This window comes from Poromitra crassiceps (assembly GCF_964638095.1).
Source record: "Poromitra crassiceps genome assembly, chromosome: 3".
In the NCBI taxonomy this organism is placed as follows: domain Eukaryota; kingdom Metazoa; phylum Chordata; class Actinopteri; order Beryciformes; family Melamphaidae; genus Poromitra; species Poromitra crassiceps.
In genome coordinates, this window is record NC_139625.1 from 40,857,902 (window position 1) to 40,880,247 (window position 22,346).

Sequence of the window (22,346 nt, forward strand, 5' to 3'; positions counted from 1 at the left end):
TTTTAACTTTATTTTCCTCGGTTTCTCAACTTGCATTTTAATGTATGACATTATATGTATAACTATATAGAGTCCAAACCGCTTTGGCAACATTGTATCCTAACAGTCATGCCAATAAAGCTTATTTCAGATTAATTGGAATTGACAGACAGAACGAGAGAGAGACAGAAACAAAAGGAATGAGAGAGAGGCAGAAAAACAGAGGGAAGGAGAGAGAAACGTACAGAAGAGCAGACGAGTTCTAGCGTGACATTACAATGTTACGGGTCCACTTCACCACTGGAGTCCGTGCACTCTGCAAGCCCTGCCTCTGGATCTGCTCTACAGTACAGTACAGGCATTCCTCAGCCATGGCCGGAGCCCAGCCCAGTGCAGTGGAGGCTTTGGCCGCGGCCCGCGGCGTGAGGTAAGGGATCGCAGCACCGTGGCAGCTCTTTGGACGGCCCGCTCGCTGTTGTCAGGCGTCACAGAGCAGGTCAACATAAACAAACGGATCCTTTTCATTTTGGCCAAGATTTCTTTGGGCTTGTGCGCTGGGGAAGCCTATGGTGCTGAAGACAGGCTCGTGTTGAGATGTTGACAGACAGAGCCCCTGAGGCTTCTCCTCTGTGTGTGTGTGTGTGTGTGTGTGTGTGTGTGTGTGTGTGTGTGTGTGTGTGTGTGTGTGTGTGTGCGTGCGTGCGTGCGTGCGTGCGTGCGTGTGTGTGTGTGTGTGTGTGTGGACCTCTCTTTGAGCGTCATGGCCGTCACCCTTGCCTCCCTCTCCCTCTCTGTCTCTCTCTGGACTTACCGATGCAGTTGGTCTGCAGTGCGCTGAGCTTGTATCCTGGCTCACAGAGGCAGGTGTAGCCCGTCTGTACAGGAACACATTTCCCATGGCCACAGATGGTAGGAGTGCTGGCACACTTGTCAATACCTAATAAAAGACACACCGATACACCAAAGGTGTGTCAATCAATACAAGACTCAGCATAACACAGACAGATAGTATTCAGCCTATTTCTAGCCTGGTGTTACACAATATCATAGATGCTGCTGTAAAAAAAAAGTGCATTCCGCCAACACATGTTGTTCTCCGTGGAAACTGTCTTGCTGTTTTATAGGCGGGGTCCTGGATGCGAGGACAGGTTTTACAGCGCTGTGTAGTGTTCCAACAGGTGGTATGGAGTGCTTACAAAGGGATCGGAGAGAAACAGACCCGTGGCCATGCACAGCGGAGCCTGACATTGGTGTTGTTCTTGCCTTATTCTGTCCAAATCGATTCTGGTAAGGCAGGGAAATTGGATTGGGCCCCTGGATCTGGCTGAGAGCAACGAACTCAGCTATGTCCTCCTCTATAGGATCACCGTGAGCTCTCCTCTCTCGCTCCTTCGCTCATTCTGTCTGTCACACAGACACGCTCTCATCCTCTCTTCCTCCCGGAATTCTCCATGAATTTGGCCCCTTCCCCAGTCGAGACAGCTTCCCCGTCCAAAAGGCATACTCTCTTTGGTTGCTTGCCCTCTCACCCTCTGTGCTGTACAGCAGCCTTAAGCCAATTTGGCTCTGGGAAAAGAGGTCAAATAAAAGCACAATACAAGCTCTCCCCAGCTAAACTCTGGGTAAGCCTGCAAGAATGTCTTACGGGATGTGCTGCTGTACGCTAGCAGATGACAGAGAACATCAACAATGAACAGTCCAACACGATGTTGCTTTGGGTCGGTCTTAAGCCCTACAGCCCATACAGTTGCACAATCTGTCAATTGCGCACTGGTGATTTTAGATATAATTATTTAATATATTTTAATTATATATATTAATTATATATTTGTATCTTAGATGCATATAGCCAGCCCAGTGTTTCATACATGGGGCCGTTATGTCTCACCTGTGGCCTTCTTGGCTGAGTCTATGGGTGCCATGTCCTCTGAATCTGAGTCTGGCTTCTGGTTGATGATGGGGGAGTCTGGATCTGAATGTGTGGGTAGGGGTAGAGTGTAGGGTATGTGGGGTAGAGTGTAGGGTATGTGGGGTAGAGTGTAGGGTATGTGGGGTAGAGTGTAGGGTATGTGGGGTAGAGTGTAGGGTATGTGGGGTAGAGTGTAGGGTATGTGGGGTAGAGTGTAGGGTATGTGGGGTAGAGTGTAGGGTATGTGGGGTAGAGTGTAGGGTATGTGGGGTAGAGTGAGGGGTATGTGGGGTAGAGTGTAGGGTATGTGGGGTAGAGTGTAGGGTATGTGGGGTAGAGTGTAGGGTATGTGGGGTAGAGTGTAGGGTATGTGGGGTAGAGTGTAGGGTATGTGGGGTAGAGTGTAGGGTATGTGGGGTAGAGTGAGGGGTATGTGGGGTAGAGTGTAGGGTATGTGGGGTAGAGTGAGGGGTATGTGGGGTAGAGTGAGGGGTATGTGGGGTAGAGTGTAGGGTATGTGGGGTAGAGTGAGGGGTATGTGGGGTAGAGTGAGGGGTATGTGGGGTAGAGTGTAGGGTATGTGGGGTAGAGTGTAGGGTATGTGGGGTAGAGTGTAGGGTATGTGGGGTAGAGTGTAGGGTATGTGGGGTAGAGTGTAGGGTATGTGGGGTAGAGTGAGGGGTATGTGGGGTAGAGTGAGGGGTATGTGGGGTAGAGTGTAGGGTATGTGGGGTAGAGTGTAGGGTATGTGGGGTAGAGTGAGGGGTGGGGCCATGGAGAATGGAAGGTGATTATCTACAGAGAGAACCACTCACATTGTCACACAGTGAGCTCTCCTTCTGTACAACCTAAAATGATATATGGCCTGTTTTCCCCAACCGCTCCTGCCCTGGCAGTCCCTCACTCGGCCTCCTACTGTAGCATGGCAGCTATATATAAGATGATCTATGTCTTTCAGCTGGCTAGAAACAGCACCGTGACAGAAATAAATCAACTGGACTCATAGAATGGAGTCAACCTTCAGACTTAGTCAATGTTTTCGCTGGCACAGAGGTAGAGCAGACGAGGGTAAAGACTGCCACTGCTGTGCAGGGGCAATTTACTGTATAGAAAATAGATCAGGAGTCTGTGCCTGACTGAAAGCATGGCAAATCTCTGTTAGCCCTGGAGCTCTCGGGTGCTACATCAGTGCCACAAGAGGCATTGGGAAACGCTGTGAGAGCACTATAGTACATTTTCAAGCTACATACATACATATATATATATATATATATACCGTAAAATACCAATTAGAAGCCGACTTCCAAATTGCTGCGGGTCCCATATATAAGCGGGGTCTGGATACATATTTTGTACATAAAAGCAGGTCCCAATTTGACGCCCGGTTAGTTTTTTCAATGTTTTCTTTTTACCTTTGCGACATCCTGTTGAATGCATCTCCCAAACACAACGAAGAAGAAAAATCGGATGAAGAAGATGAACAACGAGGAAAGAGGAACAACGAGGAAAAAAAACACATGCACGAAACTTGCTGATCAAAATTTGTTTTCCGTCAACATCTGATGATTCTGAAAATTGTGTAGGCATTTCCTGAAGATTTTTATACACTAAAACCGACATCTCTGGTGTAATAATTATTTTGAGAAATGTGCCTATGGTATGTTTCCCTGCCAGCGGGCATAGAAGTCGGCTTCTAATTGGTATTTCACGGCACTTTCACATGTGCGCTACTGAAGAGGGTAGGCTCCGTGAGTGATGAACTTTTTAAAAATTCGTTTTCCAGCAACACCTGACAGTTATGAAAATTGTGTAGGCATTTTCTGAAATTTTTGTAGGCCTACAAATCCGACATCTCTGATTGAGAAATGTGAGTATGATAGGCTATAATGTTTTCCCTGCCAGCGGAGGAGGCAGCGCATGCAACAAATAATCTGCTCACATGATGATCATGTTCTCTCACCTTCAGCGGAGAAAGTTTAGTGGTAAATACCGGTAGGTCACAGTTCAGCTCAAATTTTATTTGATTTCATGTACAGGCCAGAACTGGCATGCAATGCTCTGCTGCGCTGAGAGGGAGGCGCGGCTCTCCCCATAGACAAGCAATCGTGTGGGGGGCTGTAGCCAACTGATTAAAATAAATGGTTTAAATAAACAATTTCATACTATTTACAATCTTTGCTGAGCAATATTTTTGTACAAAAATAATTAAAGCAGGTCCCAAACTGCCGCAGGTCCCATATTGACGCGGGGTCTGGCTACATATTTTGTCAATTAACGCCCGGGCTAATAATTGGTATTTTACGGTATGTGTGTGTGTGTGTGTGTGTGTGTGTGTGTGTCTTGAATAAAGCTGTGAGAAAGACAAAGTACCTGGATACTTCAATGGTGGGTCAGTCACAACAGTTGGCTAGAAAACAAGCAAAAATTAGAAACATTTGGGTTAAGGTATGGTCACCATATTCATGTCCAACTGTCTGCTTTTGACATCATATTCATAGTAAGTGTGTGTATCTACCACAATGTGGTCTGAATAAGTTATGTAATCATAATAAACCTTGCAGCTGAGATAGCTAGAGCATATCTCTCTAAGATAAACATTTCAAAAGCAGGTTGACAGGGAGGGAGAACTTACCACACTCAGGATTTCCACATCTGCTGGGAGACAGAAATGAGAAGAAGGTGTAGTAGTAGCAGTAGCACAAGTTGTCTTAATGTGTTGTCATTAAGTATCATCTGTAAATATTTGTATACTGTACAGTATGGGCCCATGTGCTTTTAGGCCACCTACAGTAACTTGCAGCTTTGGATAATTGATTTCTAATAAAACAAAGCTTACAGCACATTTATCCTCTCTAAGCCACGCAGTGAAGCTTGCATTTGAAAAATACTGCAGACTACCGGCCCTGGAAAAATGCAAATAGAGACGAGGAAATAGATATCTCTGATAATGAAGACAAAAATCCGTAAATATTTACTGAATTGTCTCCTCATATAAATCAAAATACTGCGGCTGTGCCAATAAATTATCTCACAAGCATTAAATCAAGAAAACAGTTTAGCAGAAAATCCTTGGGATTCAGATGTTTGACCTCTGTGCATTACTGGTCTGCTGTGCTGCTCAGAGGAGGTGCTCTCTGATGGATCCGGGACGTGGATACTCTTTGGCATTTGTTCGACGGGGATCAAGTCTTTATTTATGGGGATCAAAACATCCTGTTGATGTTTAGATTCTCACAAAAAAACTAATCCATTTACATCCCTTAAAGAAATCCTATTGTGTAATCACTCAGCTAGCCTGCATTGTTTATGTCTTGGGTTGTGGTAAAAATATGAGCGGTCGAGCGAACACCATGTTTGGATAACTCCCAGGCCTAAGTGCATAATACCTACGGTCCATTCAGTAGTAACAACCATTCATCTCCTTACCAATCGGCGTAAACATTTATCAACCGTAAAGTCAACATGGCAGAGATTTCGTGTACGAAACATTTTCTTCTCACCTTCTGGTTGTCTAGGTGTCTCTCTGGCTGGGTACTCGTTGTCTGGAGAGGGATGGATCGGCTGCTGTGGCGTGTGGGGGTGCTGGGGTACTTGCGGTGTCTCGGGGTACACAGGGTATTGAGGTATGTGTGGGTAGCTGGGATACTGCGGCCCACTGGGCAGCTGCTCTGGCAGGGAGGACGGGGGCTGAGGATAAGTGGGGCTCTGCAGTTCGTCGTCATCCAGCTGCCTGAGAGATATCTGCACGTCAGAGCGCGAGTAGGTGTAGCCATGGCCGGCCGGGCAGATCTCCTTGAAGTGGTCTGCAGGATAGGAAACGTACAGCAGCAACAATGAGCCATAGAAAACATTACCTCCATATCCTGCTCTCCGCTCTCTCTAAGCTAACATGAAACGCTGCCAGGGTGTAATTACGTCTCATATTTCTGTCTGGTGTTCACAGCAATACCATAAGCCATCCGTGTAATACTGTTATGTCCAGCATGCTGCTTTACTGGGTTCTGTGGATGGGGAGGTAGGATTTCGGCTGTGGCCGCCGAACTGGCAGGCTAGTGACAGCTGTCATACAGGGCTACCAGAACGGGGATTTGGAAGGGATAGGGGTGTATCTGACACACACACACACACACACACACACACACGCACTCACACACACACACACACACACACACACACACACACACACACACACACACACACACACACACACACACACACACACACACACACACACACACACACACACACACACACTCACACAGACACACACACACACACACACACACACAGACACAGCCATGCCAGCGGGGGAAGTAGAGGATCATGTAATACTGGATGACCTCTGAACCCTCTGTGCTGCGGGGACGTGTGAGTGAGAGGCTAATGGGAAGATTGGCTGGTGAGATAAAAGGAGGGAGGTCACAGCAGCAAACCTCAGCGATGGTGAATCCATTACAAGTGAGAAGAAGCCTGTCCCCTACCTGACCTGAAACTAGCAGCTCCATGCCAATACAGTCTGGAATATAGATATGAGTAACGACAGATATGCGGTCACCGCAATGCTCTCGTGAAGGCAGGAAATGTGGATATGATAGGCTACTGAATGATGAATCTAAAGTGGAGGGAAATGGAGCTATATATGATCAAGACCCACATCACAGGAACCGGAGTCGAGTTGGAATGCAACTCAATGGGCTCCCGTTACCCAGTCACCAGTAATAGGTCTGGCTGCTTTGTGCAGAACATGGCTCTAACAGCTTGTCAGACTGTACAAAAGCCAGCGTCCAAGTAATCAGAAGCTGTGTGTGTGTGTGTGTGTGTGTGTGTGTGTGTGTGTGTGTGTGTGTGTGTGTGTGTGTGTGTGTGTGTGTGTGTGTGTGTGTGTGTGTGTGTGTGGTGTCAGTCCTGGCTGAGCAGCACCATTGGAGGTACTGTATGTCCCTCTGATATGTGATCAGTGACAAACCCCTTGAATCACTGGCCAGTGTGAACCGTGTATAAAACCAGCCTCTTTCTCTCGAAGACTTTGAAGATTAGATCGGTATGACAAAAAAAAGACATGACAACTACTTCCCATGTTTCACTTGGCCAAGCTATTTATTTCTGCAGTAAAGCATAGCTGATCTGTTAGAGGGGTTTCTCTCTCATGGTTGGCGTGATACACAAGACTAACTCCCACTATTATGTAGCCTCCAAAATATGATAACTGTTTATGCTTTTGGTCTGTTTCCACACCAAACACATTTGGTTATTTTGAAGTGCTTTACACGCCTGGCAGAGAGCAGAACGGTGACTGAACGGTGGACATTCGTTGCTTGTGTACTTTCCTTGCCATCAATAAAGCACTGCATAAGATTACATGTGACATTTTTATATCTGCAAAAAAAATTAACCCAGCAAATTGCATTTCAACAAGTCCTATACAATCAAACTAAAAAGGCCAGTTCACCCAAGTTCACAGATTGAGCAAGTTTGGTCCTGAGTTTGTTTTTTCAAAGAGACTGCACAACTGGTGGAGAATGAGAGGCACAAAATGGGAGAGACAACCAGCAACTATGTGGGCTGAAAGTGGGTGGTTGTACCTGTTCCTGGCAGGGGGCAGCGTTCACACCCGGGGCCCCAGGCCTTGCCCACTCGGCTGCAGCAGCAGATCTGCTTGGTGATGTGCTGGGCGAGGGCCAGAGAGCATGTGCCTACTGACACTGACCGGTAGCACAGGCCCCTCTGTTCTGACACCGCCTTGTCCGCTGAGGAGACAGTCAATAGGTCCGCTAGAATGTAGGCGCCAGACATACGAGAGCAAGAGAGAATAGCCTTTGATTCAGTGTTATGAGAAAACGAGCTGTACTTACAGACGCAGTGGCTCCTGGCAGGGTCCAACATGTAGCCCGGTTTGCAGGTGCACCTGTAGCTGCCTTTGGTGTTCAGGCATTCAGCATTCTTGCAGAGGCCAGGCATCAGGCACTCGTTGATATCTGTGAAATACGCAGCGCTTCAGTCATGCACAATCTACACTACAGTACCCTTGAAAATGTTGAATTATGGAAACACGATGAAGTCATGTTTGAAAGCGAAATATTGAACTCCCAATGAACCCATATTCAGTTGAACTTGGTTACATACAGTAACATGACACTTTAACTTGGTACAAGTATGAGTATCATATTGAGTCCCTGCACTGCGGTGAAGGTGCTGTATACACTGTTTTTCAGCTTGCAGCCCAGAGCAGATGATGGATGATGTAAGCCTTTAGAAATCTTTGCACCTTGAGGGGTGACAAAATATCACAATACATCATGTAATCAAAACCTCCAGCTGCTGTGGAGCGATGAAATGTGGAACCTTTTATTTAAGTTACACAATGTATGAAAGCAAGGTGGGGTGATGACATGAGGCAAACACATGCACAGCAAACCCCATCAATGGAAACCAGAATAGGCTACACAGTAACAATTCCTATAAGCTTTTGATTGAGAAATGTTATACACTCGAAAAGCACTGGTAACGTTGACTTTAAAAGCAGGCAGGCGCAGAGGAAACTAGGGAATGTTTTCGATTAGTACCAGCTTGTTTCTTCAATGTCTTTCCTTCACTGTGTCCAAGGTCACAGCATCTTCAGCTTACGTCAAGGAGCCAAGGCCCCAAAGTGTTTTTCCTTTGTCTAGCCTAAACCATGTGCTGCAGCGATGGAATGGCGAGCGCCGTTTGCTTATTGCTCCGTTCAACAACAGCTCCCAAGCCAAATGGCGGTAAGCTAGCGAGTTAGTGTGCCAGTCAGGAGCATAGCGAGACATACTTCAAGCGCTTAGTCATGCCGTCACACTGGGACCAGGCGAAGTTTGTTGTTCTACCGTGTTAAACAAAGAATAAATCATTAGGCCCTTTTCCCATTGCTTTGACGACCTTAACCCGACAGCCTGCCACCACACATTTTCTCAATTTCCTAATTATTCGGCTCTTGTTTTGTTGTTTTGTTTCCTGCTGGAAAAAGTGAGCTTATAAGGGCAAGGTTTGAGACTGATAAATACTGAGGACGAGGTAATGCCTCATCTCTTTTGTCTTCTCTTCTATCTCAGTTGCTCTTTGTTTCTTGGTTTCTGTTTGCATTTTTCCATAATTGAAGGAAGAGCTAGTTCAAGGCTAAAGCTGGCCCTTTGATGAGCCAGCCTACAGTTAGTGACAATGTCAACAATCCTGCTGCACTGTAAGCAGAGGTGACCCATCACTGCCATGTGTTTGGACGAGCCATGGGGGCACAAACAGAAGATGCAACAGGCAACAGCTGCCTAACGCCGTGACGCACCAGCTTCTCTCGGGTTAAATGTCACCGGTTGTTATTCATACACTTATGTGGGTACTACGGGGAGTCGGGGACTTGGGCTTAGTTTAAGCAGCATGCTATCTGGTCAGAGTTCAGGTCAGAGTTGGGCTCAGCCTTCATCACATGGGGTCTTTAATCCATGGTTGGGTTGAGTCCCAGATTAGTGCTATTGTTACAGTCTGCTGGTGGGTTGAAGGGATTGAACCTGACTTCCACGACAGCCTGTCATGACCGCCACTCATCTCAACACCTATATTAAATGTACGGTCGGTTGCTCTCAGGCCCTTGTGGTTAGGGCCCAGATAGAACTTATTGGCAACCATCACCAGCTTTTTTCCCTGATGGTGTTTTTTTATTGTCTAATGACGCATAATGATGACTGCACTACCTCCAAAGAGTCTCCTAACTCTGGTGAAAGTGACAGCCTGTCTGCGCTGACCTTACATGACCTTACCTTACACTCCTCACTTCTGGAAAAGCTATGATCCACATAAACATCAGCCGGAATTATTTATGGACAGTATAAAGGAAATATACGGCTTTGTGAGTAGAATGTATTGGCAGTAATGGTCTAAGGGAGTTTAGTATGAGGATTTCTCTCTCATAAATTAGTGTCACTTTGAAAGTCTCAAAGCAGACTCTTATGATAACTCATGGGGCAAAAATACATCCCTTTTAGAATTAGTGAATAGTGATTGGGCCTTTTCAAAATATTGCCAAAGCTGCCATTAATGGGAGAAGCATGTTTCTTGGTGTTTCTAACTAGACCACTACTTAGAGGAATTGACAATAATGTTTTTCCTAAAAGCCACAAAACAGAAAAGTCTTGACCTGTTAAGCCAAACAGCATTCAAGATGATATTTCGCTACTGCTGTATGTTTTATATTTGTTAGTAGCTTTTATTAAGTTGATCCAAAGCGGAAGAAGAGTTATGCAAAACTTCCATCCATCCTTTGAAGTGTTGTTTACCAGCACCCACAACAGAGGCTGCACATGTGTACAGTCTGTACTAGGCCTTTCATCTAACAAGCACAGATACAAATGGCCAATTCAGCTGACCTAGTTTGTGAAAAGCATTCTGAAGATAAGAGACCTTTCTGAAGTCAGAGGGCAGTGTATGGCTTTGAGGGGTGTCTTATCGTGACATGGACGTCACAGAGGCCACAGGGGCACGAGCAGAGAGACAGACGGGTGAATCATGCCTATTCTAAGACATAGAACTCTGATACAGGATATGAGACAAGCCCCGCTCTGTTCCAGTAGAACGCAGTAGGAACTGCTCAGGCTAGGAGCCACAGCTTGGTGAGCTGGACACCATCCTGATAATAATGACCGAATCCCCCCCCCCACCCCCCAATCAGGTTTTTGCCTTCTTGGCAGTTGTTGTAAGGGCTGAAATTAAAAATAATTTTTGGGAATGGAGCGGCAGCTGAACAGGACAGAAACTTTGAAGCTGGCCAGTAAATATTGTGGGTAACTGTCAGTTTTGCTTTTTTGGAGCTCAAGAAATGAGCAACTGAAAGGGGGGGGACATCTTGAAGCGATCATGAAACGAAAGCACGAATAAAAGCAAGATAAATTACTAAGTTTGTTGGCAACTCTTGACACCATTTTGGGCAGTAAAAATTGTGTCCTTGTCCACAGCTCGTTTTTACAAAAAGCTGTGGAACACAGAAGAATTTCCCAGCTTAATAACTCCATCGTACAGTATCTCTGAGAAAATCAATGGGCCAATCGTAGTGTAGTGTGCAAATCAGGAAACTTGTTGAACTTGTTGAACCAGTGGATGAGGCCTGTTATTGAGTTAGTCAAAGCTGCCCATTGGACCGTTATGTTGTTACACTCCATAGGCTCCAGTAGCATTGCCCTTTGGATTATGACACCATTAATCAAGTCAAGAGTCACTCATAAATCTTAGCTATCATCCACTTTGCTGTAAAAACTAGATTGTCATTCTGTTATTAAAAATGTCGGCACCAGTTCTCAGGCAAAGCTTCGTTCACAGATGAAGCAATATTTCGGGTAACTTTTGAGTAACCTTTGTTTTGTCTTCAAGCCAATATTTAGCTACAATTTTGTCATTCAATTTGATTAATTCCAGTGATGTGTAATGTAATGTACAATACCATGACCAACAGACTCTCCCATAGAGTGAACACTGTGGGTGGTTATCTCCTGATGAGCTGCTGGCCAGCTGACAGCAACCTCTAGAATGCTGTGATATGGCAAACTATGTGTTCAGGGACAACCTGCATTTGTTTTCACATACAGATGGATGGGTGAGCTGGAAGTCATGCACTCCTTCCTCTGCTGACACATTTAGGGAGGTTGAGCAACAAACTGTTACACAAAAGGATTGTGAATACAGCTCCCCCCAAATATATAATCGCAGCCTGCCGTACCATTCTCCACTTAGAACCCCAAAGACCAATTAAAACAGCAACCCCAGGCGCTTATTGGCTGATGAACTCTGACCTTGGACTATGGCTAATTGTAGCCTTGACCTGGTTCCCATGCATACAGCATGGAATACTTTTATAGAGGCCCTCAGTGGTCCATGTATGCATGGAAACATATGCACAGTGTGTTTTGATCACATCCCTGGAATTCAATTTGATTTAATTGTTGTAGAGCAATGGTTTTCCGTTATGGGTACCCAACTTATTAAAATTTAGAATGGAACAAATCTTGGACATTCAGAAAGTATGGATCTAAACAGTCATTACTCAACACATTTTATAACTCACCTTGACAGTGTGTGAGGTTCATTCTTTTGTAACCTTTGGGACATTCAACTTGTCCATTTGCGATCACCGCGTATGCTGCAAACAAAACAGAACGAGAAAACAGCTTAGAAGAGCAAACTGATCGGCAATATGCCTCCGTTTCATAAAGCATTGCCTTCATAGCAAGAGCGAGAAGAGGAACTCAGCTTTAGGAGGGGACCATATAACTTACAGATGTGAGCATCTTGGCAGGGGGAAAAATGAGGGGACCCACAGCTGGGCCCTGCGGGACACCGGAGTGAGTGAATGGAAATGGATCCCCATCAACCACATTTATAAGACAGTATTGCCATCCAGCAGAATATAACGATAACACTCGACGTCATTTATAATTATATTACCCATACATCTCCTCACCCCGGGGAAGGATGAAGAGTGCTTCTATCATAAATATTTGGAGGAAGCCTATGTCAGAGCCTTGACCTTTGTCATCAACCATAGTGCAAATCTACTTAAACAATAGACTAATGTTCTAACTGGGCATGCAAGGAATGATGATTAAAGTGAGACTTACAGGAGACGTTTGCCCCAAACCTTTTTTGCTTGTTTTGCTAAAGCAATAAAAGTAATATGGTGTGTCCTTCAGCTGGGCACATTAGAAGTTCACAGAAGTGCTGCAGTAAATAACACGGTGTGTCTGTTAATGTCCCAGAGCGGCCATACTGAATAACATGGTGTGTCTGTTAATGAACCCAGAGCGGCCATACTGTCGGTGACAGAGGCCTGAAAACATCATGTCATTACTCATTCCGCACCCAGTCAGGCTCCAGCATGCTCCATTAATTGTATGGAGGAGAGGTCAATGTGACTATCATATGGCAGGGAGAAAGTCAGAATGTGTGTAAAGAGAGTGTAGAGAGAGAGAGAAAGAAAGAGAGAGAGAGGACGACAGGATGATTAGTCACAGATCTTCACAGTTAAAAAAAATTAAGCTGTACACTGAGACGAAGAGTCTCACCTCATATCATGCTGAAAGGAAAAGATCTACCTGTGATTTTGGAGGATCCTTAATGAGGATAACCATCCACTGAACTGTTTCTCAGATATATATATGGTTTACCCAAATAGTGCATCTAATCACAACCTGAGACAGCTTTACCTCGCTGTCACAGCAACGCAGAGGTGAAAACAGAGGTGATGCATGCACCAAACCGCAGTTCAAAATGTGCAAGTCACCGGCCTGCCAGCAAAGCAAACACATCTCTTCCCCTGGCAGAGTTGTCCAGGAAAGGGAGGTGCACTGTGTTTATGACCGGAGCTGCAGCAGACGGCAGACCAGAGTGTTGATCTCTGTGTGAGTGACAGGGGAGCTCTGGGCTGATGTGACTGGCTGTCTGGAGGACTGACCCCAGGCGAGCACGACCAGACAAGGTCTCCTCATACCGCTCCGTCTTTCCAGACAGCATGGGCGGCGCAAATGGCCGACATCTCCATAACTCATCTGCCCTCTTCAGGCACCGACCACACCAGGCACCCAAAGCAATAGCAAACAGGTACAATGAGCTTCCAGTCTTGCTCCACTGTTTGTTTGGGAACCCTCGTCATTTGTTTTCCTTTTCCTTGTTTCACAGGTGACAAGCTGTTAAATGGAAAGAATTAGGATTTGTGGTTCGTATCCCAGCGGCCAAGAAAGGGTCCTTAAGAGTTCAGTTACCTTCAACATAAACAGAATACCAGCACAGTGATCCTGTAGAGTATGGTTCTCAAAGTGGGGTCTGGGGACCCCCTGGGGTCCTTGAGGGGGTTCCAGGGGGTCCCCAGCAAAAAGGGGAATCATTTATTATCACTATAATACCATCCATAAGTAACACAATGTCAGACATTATTTTGGTCATGAGTTTCATACACTTTCTGTAATAAAACATCTAAAAGCTAAAATATTATCAGCTGAGGGACCCTGGGACAAAATCTGGGGGGTCCATGGTCTAATTTGTGTCAGTTTAGGGGTCATAGACTGAAATACACAGAAAGCACAATGAACTCAACTCAAAAACCTGCGGGTGGCTCCCCCTGCCCACGCACCGACAGCAATAAAAAAAAACTAAGCGTTAACTTCCCAGTAGCTAGCCTGGAAATGGCGAAAATATTATATTTTTGCAGCTTGACAGTTCCAGAAATCCTTTGAAAACGACCGCTGCGCGCGTCCATTTGCTACTTCATCACAACTACATCATAAACTCCTCCCTCCTTGTGCCTCGTCTTGTCTCCTGGTTGGTTTGTATTTGCGAATGCCTGATAAATATCCCACCCACAACTCAACTAATTGTGATTGGCTAACCCCACAACTCAATGGAATTCTGATTGGTTAAAACACCTCTCATCAAAATTGTCGTCCCCATGTCATGACTAGAGTCGGGTCTTCGCGAAGGGTTGCTGGCTTGCTGTCAATCAACTACCATTTGCCGGTGGAGGCTGGTCCTATTTTAACCCCATATTTGCTGAAACAAAGTGAGTCCAAGATCATAACAATTTAGGGACATTATTACTGTTGTTCAGTGAATAAAAACTAATAAATAACAAATACAAATAACTTATTAGGGGGAAAATTATTTTCTTTCCCATTTCTTCTTGGGCCTTCACTGAATACCTAGAAGGCCCTGACGGTTCGCCACTGCAATGAGGGTTTCCAAATTCCAATGAGACAAGGAAAACTCCAAGTTGAGTGTATTTATTTGACACTGGTGGTCACCAGTGGCCACCAGTGGCCACCAGTGGTCACCAGTGGTCACCAGTGGTCACCAGTGTAAAATAAATACACTCAACTTGGAGCCCTGCAGTGTGCGGGTTTTCCTTCTCTCATTAGTCTCTACCTCGAACTCTGCACCTGCCCTATTTAGGTTTTGGATGTGCGTGTCTCTACTTTTTCTCACGGTTTCCAAATTCCAATCATGGAAGTTTGATACCCTCATTAGTGTTTTGCTTGCACCTGTGTTTACCCTGCCTTTTCGACACAAAATGACCCCTGTGAGAAAGGTCTATAGCGACTGGAATGTGTGCCTCATGGAGGCTTTCTGAGATCAGGGTCCTGGAAGCTGAGCTATGTTTTGGTCCCGCTGTGACCCAGTGGACCAGCAGGGTTAATGTACCTGAAGGTTGACAGGGCAGAAGTGGGTCAGACTGAAGGGGCAAGGGGAAGGGGGGGGGGCGTGTTCCTGTCTGCCCACCTCATCTTTCTCCACACCCTCCTAATCCCCCTCCAAGGTTTCTGAGTAATGAGCTGTTGTGGTCGGGCGGCGGCCACGCCCCCCCGCAGCCATGGGATCAGGGGAAGTCTGGCCTGAGTGACAGCAGGGCGCACATGCCAAGGGAAGCCCAGTGGGGCAGGTCCAGGGGTCTCAATAGAGCTTATTAGCAAGGAGGAGAGGACCTCTGCAGTCACTAACAACTTGAACCTGAGTCTGAGAGACAGCTCAGGTCCAAACTCTGGAGGAGAGGACCTCTGCAGTCACTAACAACTTGAACCTGAGTCTGAGAGACAGCTCAGGTCCAAACTCTGCTGTCTGTCTTAGAATGGCTTGAGAAAAGAAGGTGGTTGGCATGTTCATGGAAAGACTTGTTCACTTATACAGTCTAATGTCTAAGAAATAATGCACTGACACACAAAAAAGCTATCCTGACAATTTTTAAGTCGGATCTAATTTGGCAGATTGTGCTCAACATTTCCTCCTATGGGTCCTGAGTCTGACAATGTTTGTTATCACTGTTACACAGGCAGTGGCATGCAACAGTGACCTCAGGCAGCGCATCATTAGTGTTGTCCTTGTAATGGTTACAAAGAGCGCAGACACAGACTGGTCCGTATCCACTGAGGCACAGACTGGTCCGTATCCACTGAGGCACAGACTGGTCCGTAGCCACTGAGGCACAGACTGGTCCGTATCCACTGAGGCACAGACTGGTCCGTATCCACTGAGGACGCAGTCAGAAACCTCCAATTGTTTAGCCCTGTTCAGCAAAAGACTTTGTCACCCCTCACTAATTGATAGTCCTTCTCCAGCCACTTGTGTTGTGCATTCTGACAACTAATATTTGCTTGAACCCACTGACTTGTAAAGTATAATTCACATGGAACTTCTCGGTTGGTAGCACTGTTCTAATTTGAAATCCAAATAAACATCCATTCAAGCTCCTTTCTTATATGAAAGTCAACTTTGCTCTGTAAGGAGAGCTTATGCAAAATGAGTGAGAAATTAAAGAGGGACGGAATAGGCAGTAGACAGAACGAATAATGACTCTAGTAAGATGGGATCCTCTGTTGGACAGAAATCTGTAATTGCTAATTTAGTATAATCATTCTGTGGACCACCCGGCCTGGAGGTTGTTCTTATAAAACCATTGAGAGGCCTGGCCCATCAATCAAAGGCTGGGGATCCCTACACTGTCCCCAGGGACCTGCCTGGGAGGCAACCTCAGCCCTGGGCTTATCCCCTAACTGACTGGAAAACCTGAGAAGGAGAAAGGAGGAATGGATGCAATCCATCGGGTGGGAAAAGGGAGACTTCCTTTCCATTCCATTGGGGGCCACTCTATAGGAAAACAACCAACACCCAAGCCAAGACCTCTTCAGGAAGCCTTCCAGCAATTGCTTTCTGACAAACCGCCGCGGGACAAACTGGTGCCATGGAGATAAAACTGGGGGCAAACAGAGCTCTTTAATCACTATGGAGGTTTTCAGGACTTTTGAGTATCAAAGATGACAAAGCCATCTCCCCTTGGCCCGACGGCCAATGGCTGATTGGAGCAAACAGCTTAAAGGGAAGTCATTTGCTTTCAAAGCAGAATGTCTCCTTGGCACGCGCCACATTTGCCAATCTGGCATGGTCCATATCACAGACCCTGTAAATAATGCATCCATGCCAGTGAATCAGAGACAGACAGCCACATGACATGGGCCTAGTGTCAACATCCTCCTGATGACATGGAGACAGACTCAGACACAAAATAAATGCACAAGCTATGAGTTATCCGCTCATCAATGAGAGTCTTAGCTGTGTACTCGTATCATATTTCTGCAAGTGGGCCATCCCATGGCACATGTGAAGCAACAACAAAAGCCTTTGATGAAGGGATTAATTTCATTTTTCTGCTCCATTAAATCCTTACTCAGAACATACTTTCAGTGTTTCTCTTTACACAACAATTTGACATCTTTGTTTGTAGTTTGACAATTTCTCTTTACGCCCTTCTCCAATATGCTGATGGCAGTATAGCGAGGATCAAGCACACATTTAAAACAGACCCACATTCCTCTATAATCTCTCATTCTCTGTGGAATATATTTACCACTAGGGCCGGTGCCAAAAGAAGACATGCAATGGTACATACCCCGTAAAAAATAAGCTTCGCTTAGCGTGCATCTTATTAAGCAATGCAACACCCATATGCCTCCAACTAACTGGCGTGGTGCCGCGTACCATGGGACAGATAACTGGGTTATGTTTCTCAAAGTGATTGGGTCTGCTCAGGCCTGATTAGCCACACTGCTGTCCACCTAATAGATTCCATCACTCTGGTTGTGGCGGGATGAAGCTAAATCAACATCAATGAATCAAAGTCTGTGGAAGCGCTGTGACGTCTCTATCTAATCACCACAAGAAGCTGCTATGGAATGGAAATGTTGGCACGGAGCAGCGCATCTGTTCTCTCGCTGCCTTCTTCTGAGACAAAGTCATGGCATCTCTGGTTTTGGTTGGTCATTAACAAGTGTTCATGTTTGATCAACGCTAATAAAAAGTAATAAGCGCAGCAGGCTTTGGCCCCTAGATGGATGTCATATTAAATGTCTGTGGAATGGATGGGAGATTTGTGGGGGGGGGTGAGTTCATGTGGGAAGATCTGGAAGTTGTGGAGGTCTGGGCTCCCTCCCTCTTCTCGTCATCTGACTTTATTGATCTAATGCTCGAGAAGAATAGCGCCCTCATTACAGAACGAGGGAGAGAGTGGGTGAGTTAAACAGACAGACAGCTCCCATACTGTAGATAGAGGAGTGAGGTGGACCAGAGGGCGGGGCAAAGGCAGTGACATCATGATGACCTCGTTGGCCCAGGGAGGCAGAGGCAGAAGGGGCCAAGGCTCCTGTGGGTGGGGTGATTTATTTAGGCTCAGGGGACCTCTGATCTGGCTCCCTGGGAAGCATCCCAGCATCGCAGGAAGGGAGAGTCACCGAGAGGGAGGCTGCCCAGCAATGACAGATGTGCAGACGAATAGCTTATGGAATTCCATTAGCTGTGAAACTCACAGTTGGGGAGGGGTGGCTAGCCAATTATACAGTGTCATTGAGTCATGCCAACAATACAGAATGGGTCAGACTCAGGCCACAGCAAACAACCTTTACTCGGCTTAGGGTTTCCCAGGGAAGCGCACATTACTTTACTGATGGAAACTCACCCTGAAGTCATCCCCGGGGTAGAACAAACAGCTCTATCCTGTGAGCTTTGCTTTCCAAGGATAAGCTTCCTCTCAGTCATACAGCGCACTACAGTATGTCCAAAGACCTGGATTTGGTTTATGCAGTGTGCTTCACAAGGGACCTGGATCTGGTTTCTGCAGTGTGCTTCACATGGGACGTGTGAGCAAATTTGCCTATAAACATCAATTCCCCACTCACCTATCACCATTCCCCTGGGCTCAAACAATCAGCGGTTATCTCTGATACTTGAGGACAGTTTTAACTGCCTCCATGTCCACTCCTGTCAGAAAACACAATTCAAGATCTAACCAGTTTGAAATCCAAACAAGGTCCAAGGCAGTTTTTACCCCCCTCCGTCTCATCAGAACCAGAAGGATGGGGTTGAATATGGCCGCTCTGTTTGATCTGGATCTCATTATGGGCCAGGAATGTTCAGCATGTGAGTGTTAAGGGAAGTGACTCCTACGGCGCTTCAGCTCACTGTGGCTTGATGGGACACTTATTGCTATCCATGTCCCAATAATGTCTCCTTCAGATACAGTACATGCACAAACACAGACACACAATCCACACACGCTCTGCCTATTTGCTACATTCTCCACAACAATAACATGTATTGCTGTATTACTAGGGGCTTCAAGTCCTCTTCTGTGTCGACTATTGATGTTGCGTTGTCTGACCATCTTTGCATCTTTTTTGAAATGGAAATCTCCCCTGAGATCATTAATAGGTCACAAAACGTTAAAAGACGAGACATTAATGCAGGCACCAGCGCGCTGTTTATGGAGACATTTTCTTTATCTCCTCCCACATCAGCTTCTGTCAATGAGATTCTTGATAACTTCAACAATTCTGAATACTATTGATAGTGTGGCGCCTGTTAGGTTAAAATTGCTGTCTGGCAAAATTAAAGCACCCTGGCGAAATTCTGCATCCGTTAGATGCAAAAAGAAAGATTGCAGGAAAGCTGAGCGTAAATGGCGGAAAACTAATCTTCACAGTCACTATGATATTTACAAAGAAAGCCTTCACTCCTACAACCTCGAACTGAAAAGGTCGAGACAATCGTTCTTTTCCGAGATAATTAACAAAAATGTGAACAATGCACGCACTCTATTTGCCACAGTTGATAGACTGACTAATCCGCCTCTCTGTGTAGCACCTGAATTCCTCTCTACTGTCAAATGTAATGAGTTTGCTGCCTTTTTTACGGATAAAATTATTAATATCAGGCAGGCTATTAGTGGCTCCACACCAAGAAATGCTGTGACATCATCCTACCCCCAGATCCCTAGTTCGATAAATTTGTCCCAGTTCAGCGTTATCGACCACAACATCTTAGAGGAAACTGTGCAAGGCCTTAAATCATCTTCGTGCTGTCTCGATACCCTTCCAACAAGCTTTTTTAAAAGCGTTTATAACTGTCTGTCGTCGGACCTATTGCAAATAGTTAATAGATCCCTTGTGACCGGCACTTTTCCTGAGTCCCTGAAAACTGCAGTTATTAAACCCCTACTAAAAAAGCGTAGCCTTGATGCATCGGTAATCAGTAACTACAGACCAATATCTAATCTCCCCTTTATAGCCAAAATAATTGAAAAGGTTGTTTACCTACAACTCAATAGATTCCTAACCTCAAATGATCTCCTAGATAAACTCCAATCAGGCTTTCGCCCCCATCGCAGCACTGAAACCGCGCTTACTAAAGTCATAAATGACATCAGAATGAACACAGACTCAGGCAAAAATTCGATTCTAGTGCTACTGGATCTTAGCGCTGCATTTGACACTGTTGACCACTCAATTTTATTGGACAGACTGGAAAACTGGGTTAGGCTATCAGGTACGGTCCTCCAGTGGTTCAAGTCCTATCTTCAAGACAGGAAGTACTTCTTCTCCATTGGCAATTACACATCTGACCTAACTAGGATGACTTGTGGGGTGCCTCAAGGATCCATTATGGGGCCCGTTCTCCTCAACCTTTATATGCTCCCTCTAGGCCTAATTATGCAAAAAAACAAAGTAGCCTATCATAACTATGCAGACGACACTCAGTTGTATATAACTCTTTCCTCAGCTGACTATGCCCCCATAGAATCATTGTGCCAGTGCATTGATCAAATAAATAACTGGATGTGCCAGAATTTCCTACAGCTAAACAAAGACAAAACTGAGGTGATCGTGTTTGGCCCCAAAGAACAAAGGCTTAAAATCACTGTACGCCTTGAGTCTCTATCCCTGAAGCCTAAGGATCAAGTCAAAAATCTTGGAGTTATTATTGATTCCGATCTCAACTTTAACTCCCACATTAAGTCAATTAGAAAATCTGCTTTTTATCATCTTAAAAATATAGCAAGAATTAGGGGATACATGTCCAGGCAGGATCTAGAAAAACTAATTCACGCCTTCATTTATAGTAGGTTAGACTACTGCAATAGCCTTTTTTCTGGTCTCTCCAAAAAAGAACTTAGGCAACTTCAACTCATTCAGAATGCTGCTGCTAGAGTTCTAACGAAGACTAAGAAAGCTGATCATATCACTCCAGTTCTTAAGTCCTTACACTGGTTGCCAGTGTGTCAGAGAATAGATTTTAAAATACTGTTATTAGTCTATAAATCACTTAACACATTGAGTGCCACAGCGCTTCAGTAAAATTGTCTGCAGCCTGTGCCAGATTCACTTCCATTCAGTTGAAAACAGCTATAGAATTTTTTCTATTAGGGCTATATTGACAGGGCTGGACTTTAATGAAACATTGAACACTCCTGCTTCTTCCAAAGAAGAAATTTTGTTTCTAGACAGTTCCATTATGAAATGACAGCTTCTGAAAAAAGTGCACTTTCAAGGGTTTTCTGTCGTTTTTTTTTACTTTCCAAGATATAGTCACTTTTATGAATACCTTTTGCACTCTAATTTCGAGCACATTCACTGACTCTGGCTGGTGTTTTCTGATGTGGTGGCGTGGTGTGGTTTCTGTGCAGCCTGCGTGCCCCCCCCCCCCCCCTCTCCCCCCCCCCCCCCCCTCTCCACCTCTGAGCTGCGGGCTCCTCCCCACACGCACAGAGTTTGTTTTCTCACAGACTCCGTTTTTGCCCTGGACGGATCCCAGCGCGGCAGCGCGCAACAAGGAAATGCCAAACGCGACTGAACGAAAAGGCTTGGCCGTTCGGCTTCGGATGCTGGCTTTCTGGCAGGGAATCGTGTGGAGATAGATAGAAGCAGAAGAGCTCAATTGTGAGCGCGGATGCAGCCGAGCCCACTGTCCGCTGCAGACAGAGCAATCTATACGGCTCTGGCTGAAGCATGCATCGGTTTCCTCTTTGATCACGTCTTTCCCTGCTGTCTCCTGCACAAAGTAAAGGATCTGAGGTGGGTGGCGCAGCTCCTGTGTCGATGTTTAAGGTGGCGCCGTGTGATCCCTTGAAGGGATTCATGCTCACTGGCTAGGTACGACCTTAAACAGCAGAATTATGGAATAATATGAATTATGATTTTAGGACGTCCACAGACGTCCTTGGCACTCCTCGTTACATTTTTTTAGGACGTCCAGAGACGTCCTTGGCACTCAATGTGTTAATGGCCTAGGCCCAAAATACATAGCTGAATTGCTCCCACGCTACGAACCGTCTAGAACTCTTAGGTCAACAGGGTCCAGCTTATTAACTGTCCCTAGGATCAAATCAAATCACGGGAAGGCTGCATTTACCCACTATGCTTCTGCTAGCTGGAACAAATTGCCTGAAGACCTCAGATCTGCCCCAACCTTACTTACTTTTAAAAATAGACTAAAGACTTTTATGTTTACCGTCGCTTTTAACTGCTGACAGCTACTATGCAAACCCAATGAGTCCTCTATAAGTTTTAGCTCTTTCTGCAACTGCTGCGCCTGTTGCTTATTGCACTTTTTATACTCTTTTTTTTAAGTTTTGTTGTGATGCTTT

The 22,346-nt window shown here is 45.5% G+C and overlaps 1 protein-coding gene across 1 annotated transcript in view; it reads right to left on the reverse strand.

Moving 5' to 3' along the window:
* Window positions 1–22,346, reverse strand: part of LOC310772686 (latent-transforming growth factor beta-binding protein 2-like) — a gene marked incomplete at its 5' end in the record, with an annotated part of 73,629 nt that overhangs the window by 39,156 nt on the left and 12,127 nt on the right. The window contains 7 exon segments of the mRNA XM_083632551.1: window positions 791–916; window positions 4,259–4,295; window positions 4,521–4,540; window positions 5,389–5,691; window positions 7,471–7,635; window positions 7,741–7,863; window positions 11,958–12,032. Of these exon segments, the coding sequence (XP_083488677.1) occupies window positions 791–916; window positions 4,259–4,295; window positions 4,521–4,540; window positions 5,389–5,691; window positions 7,471–7,635; window positions 7,741–7,863; window positions 11,958–12,032 (849 nt within the window).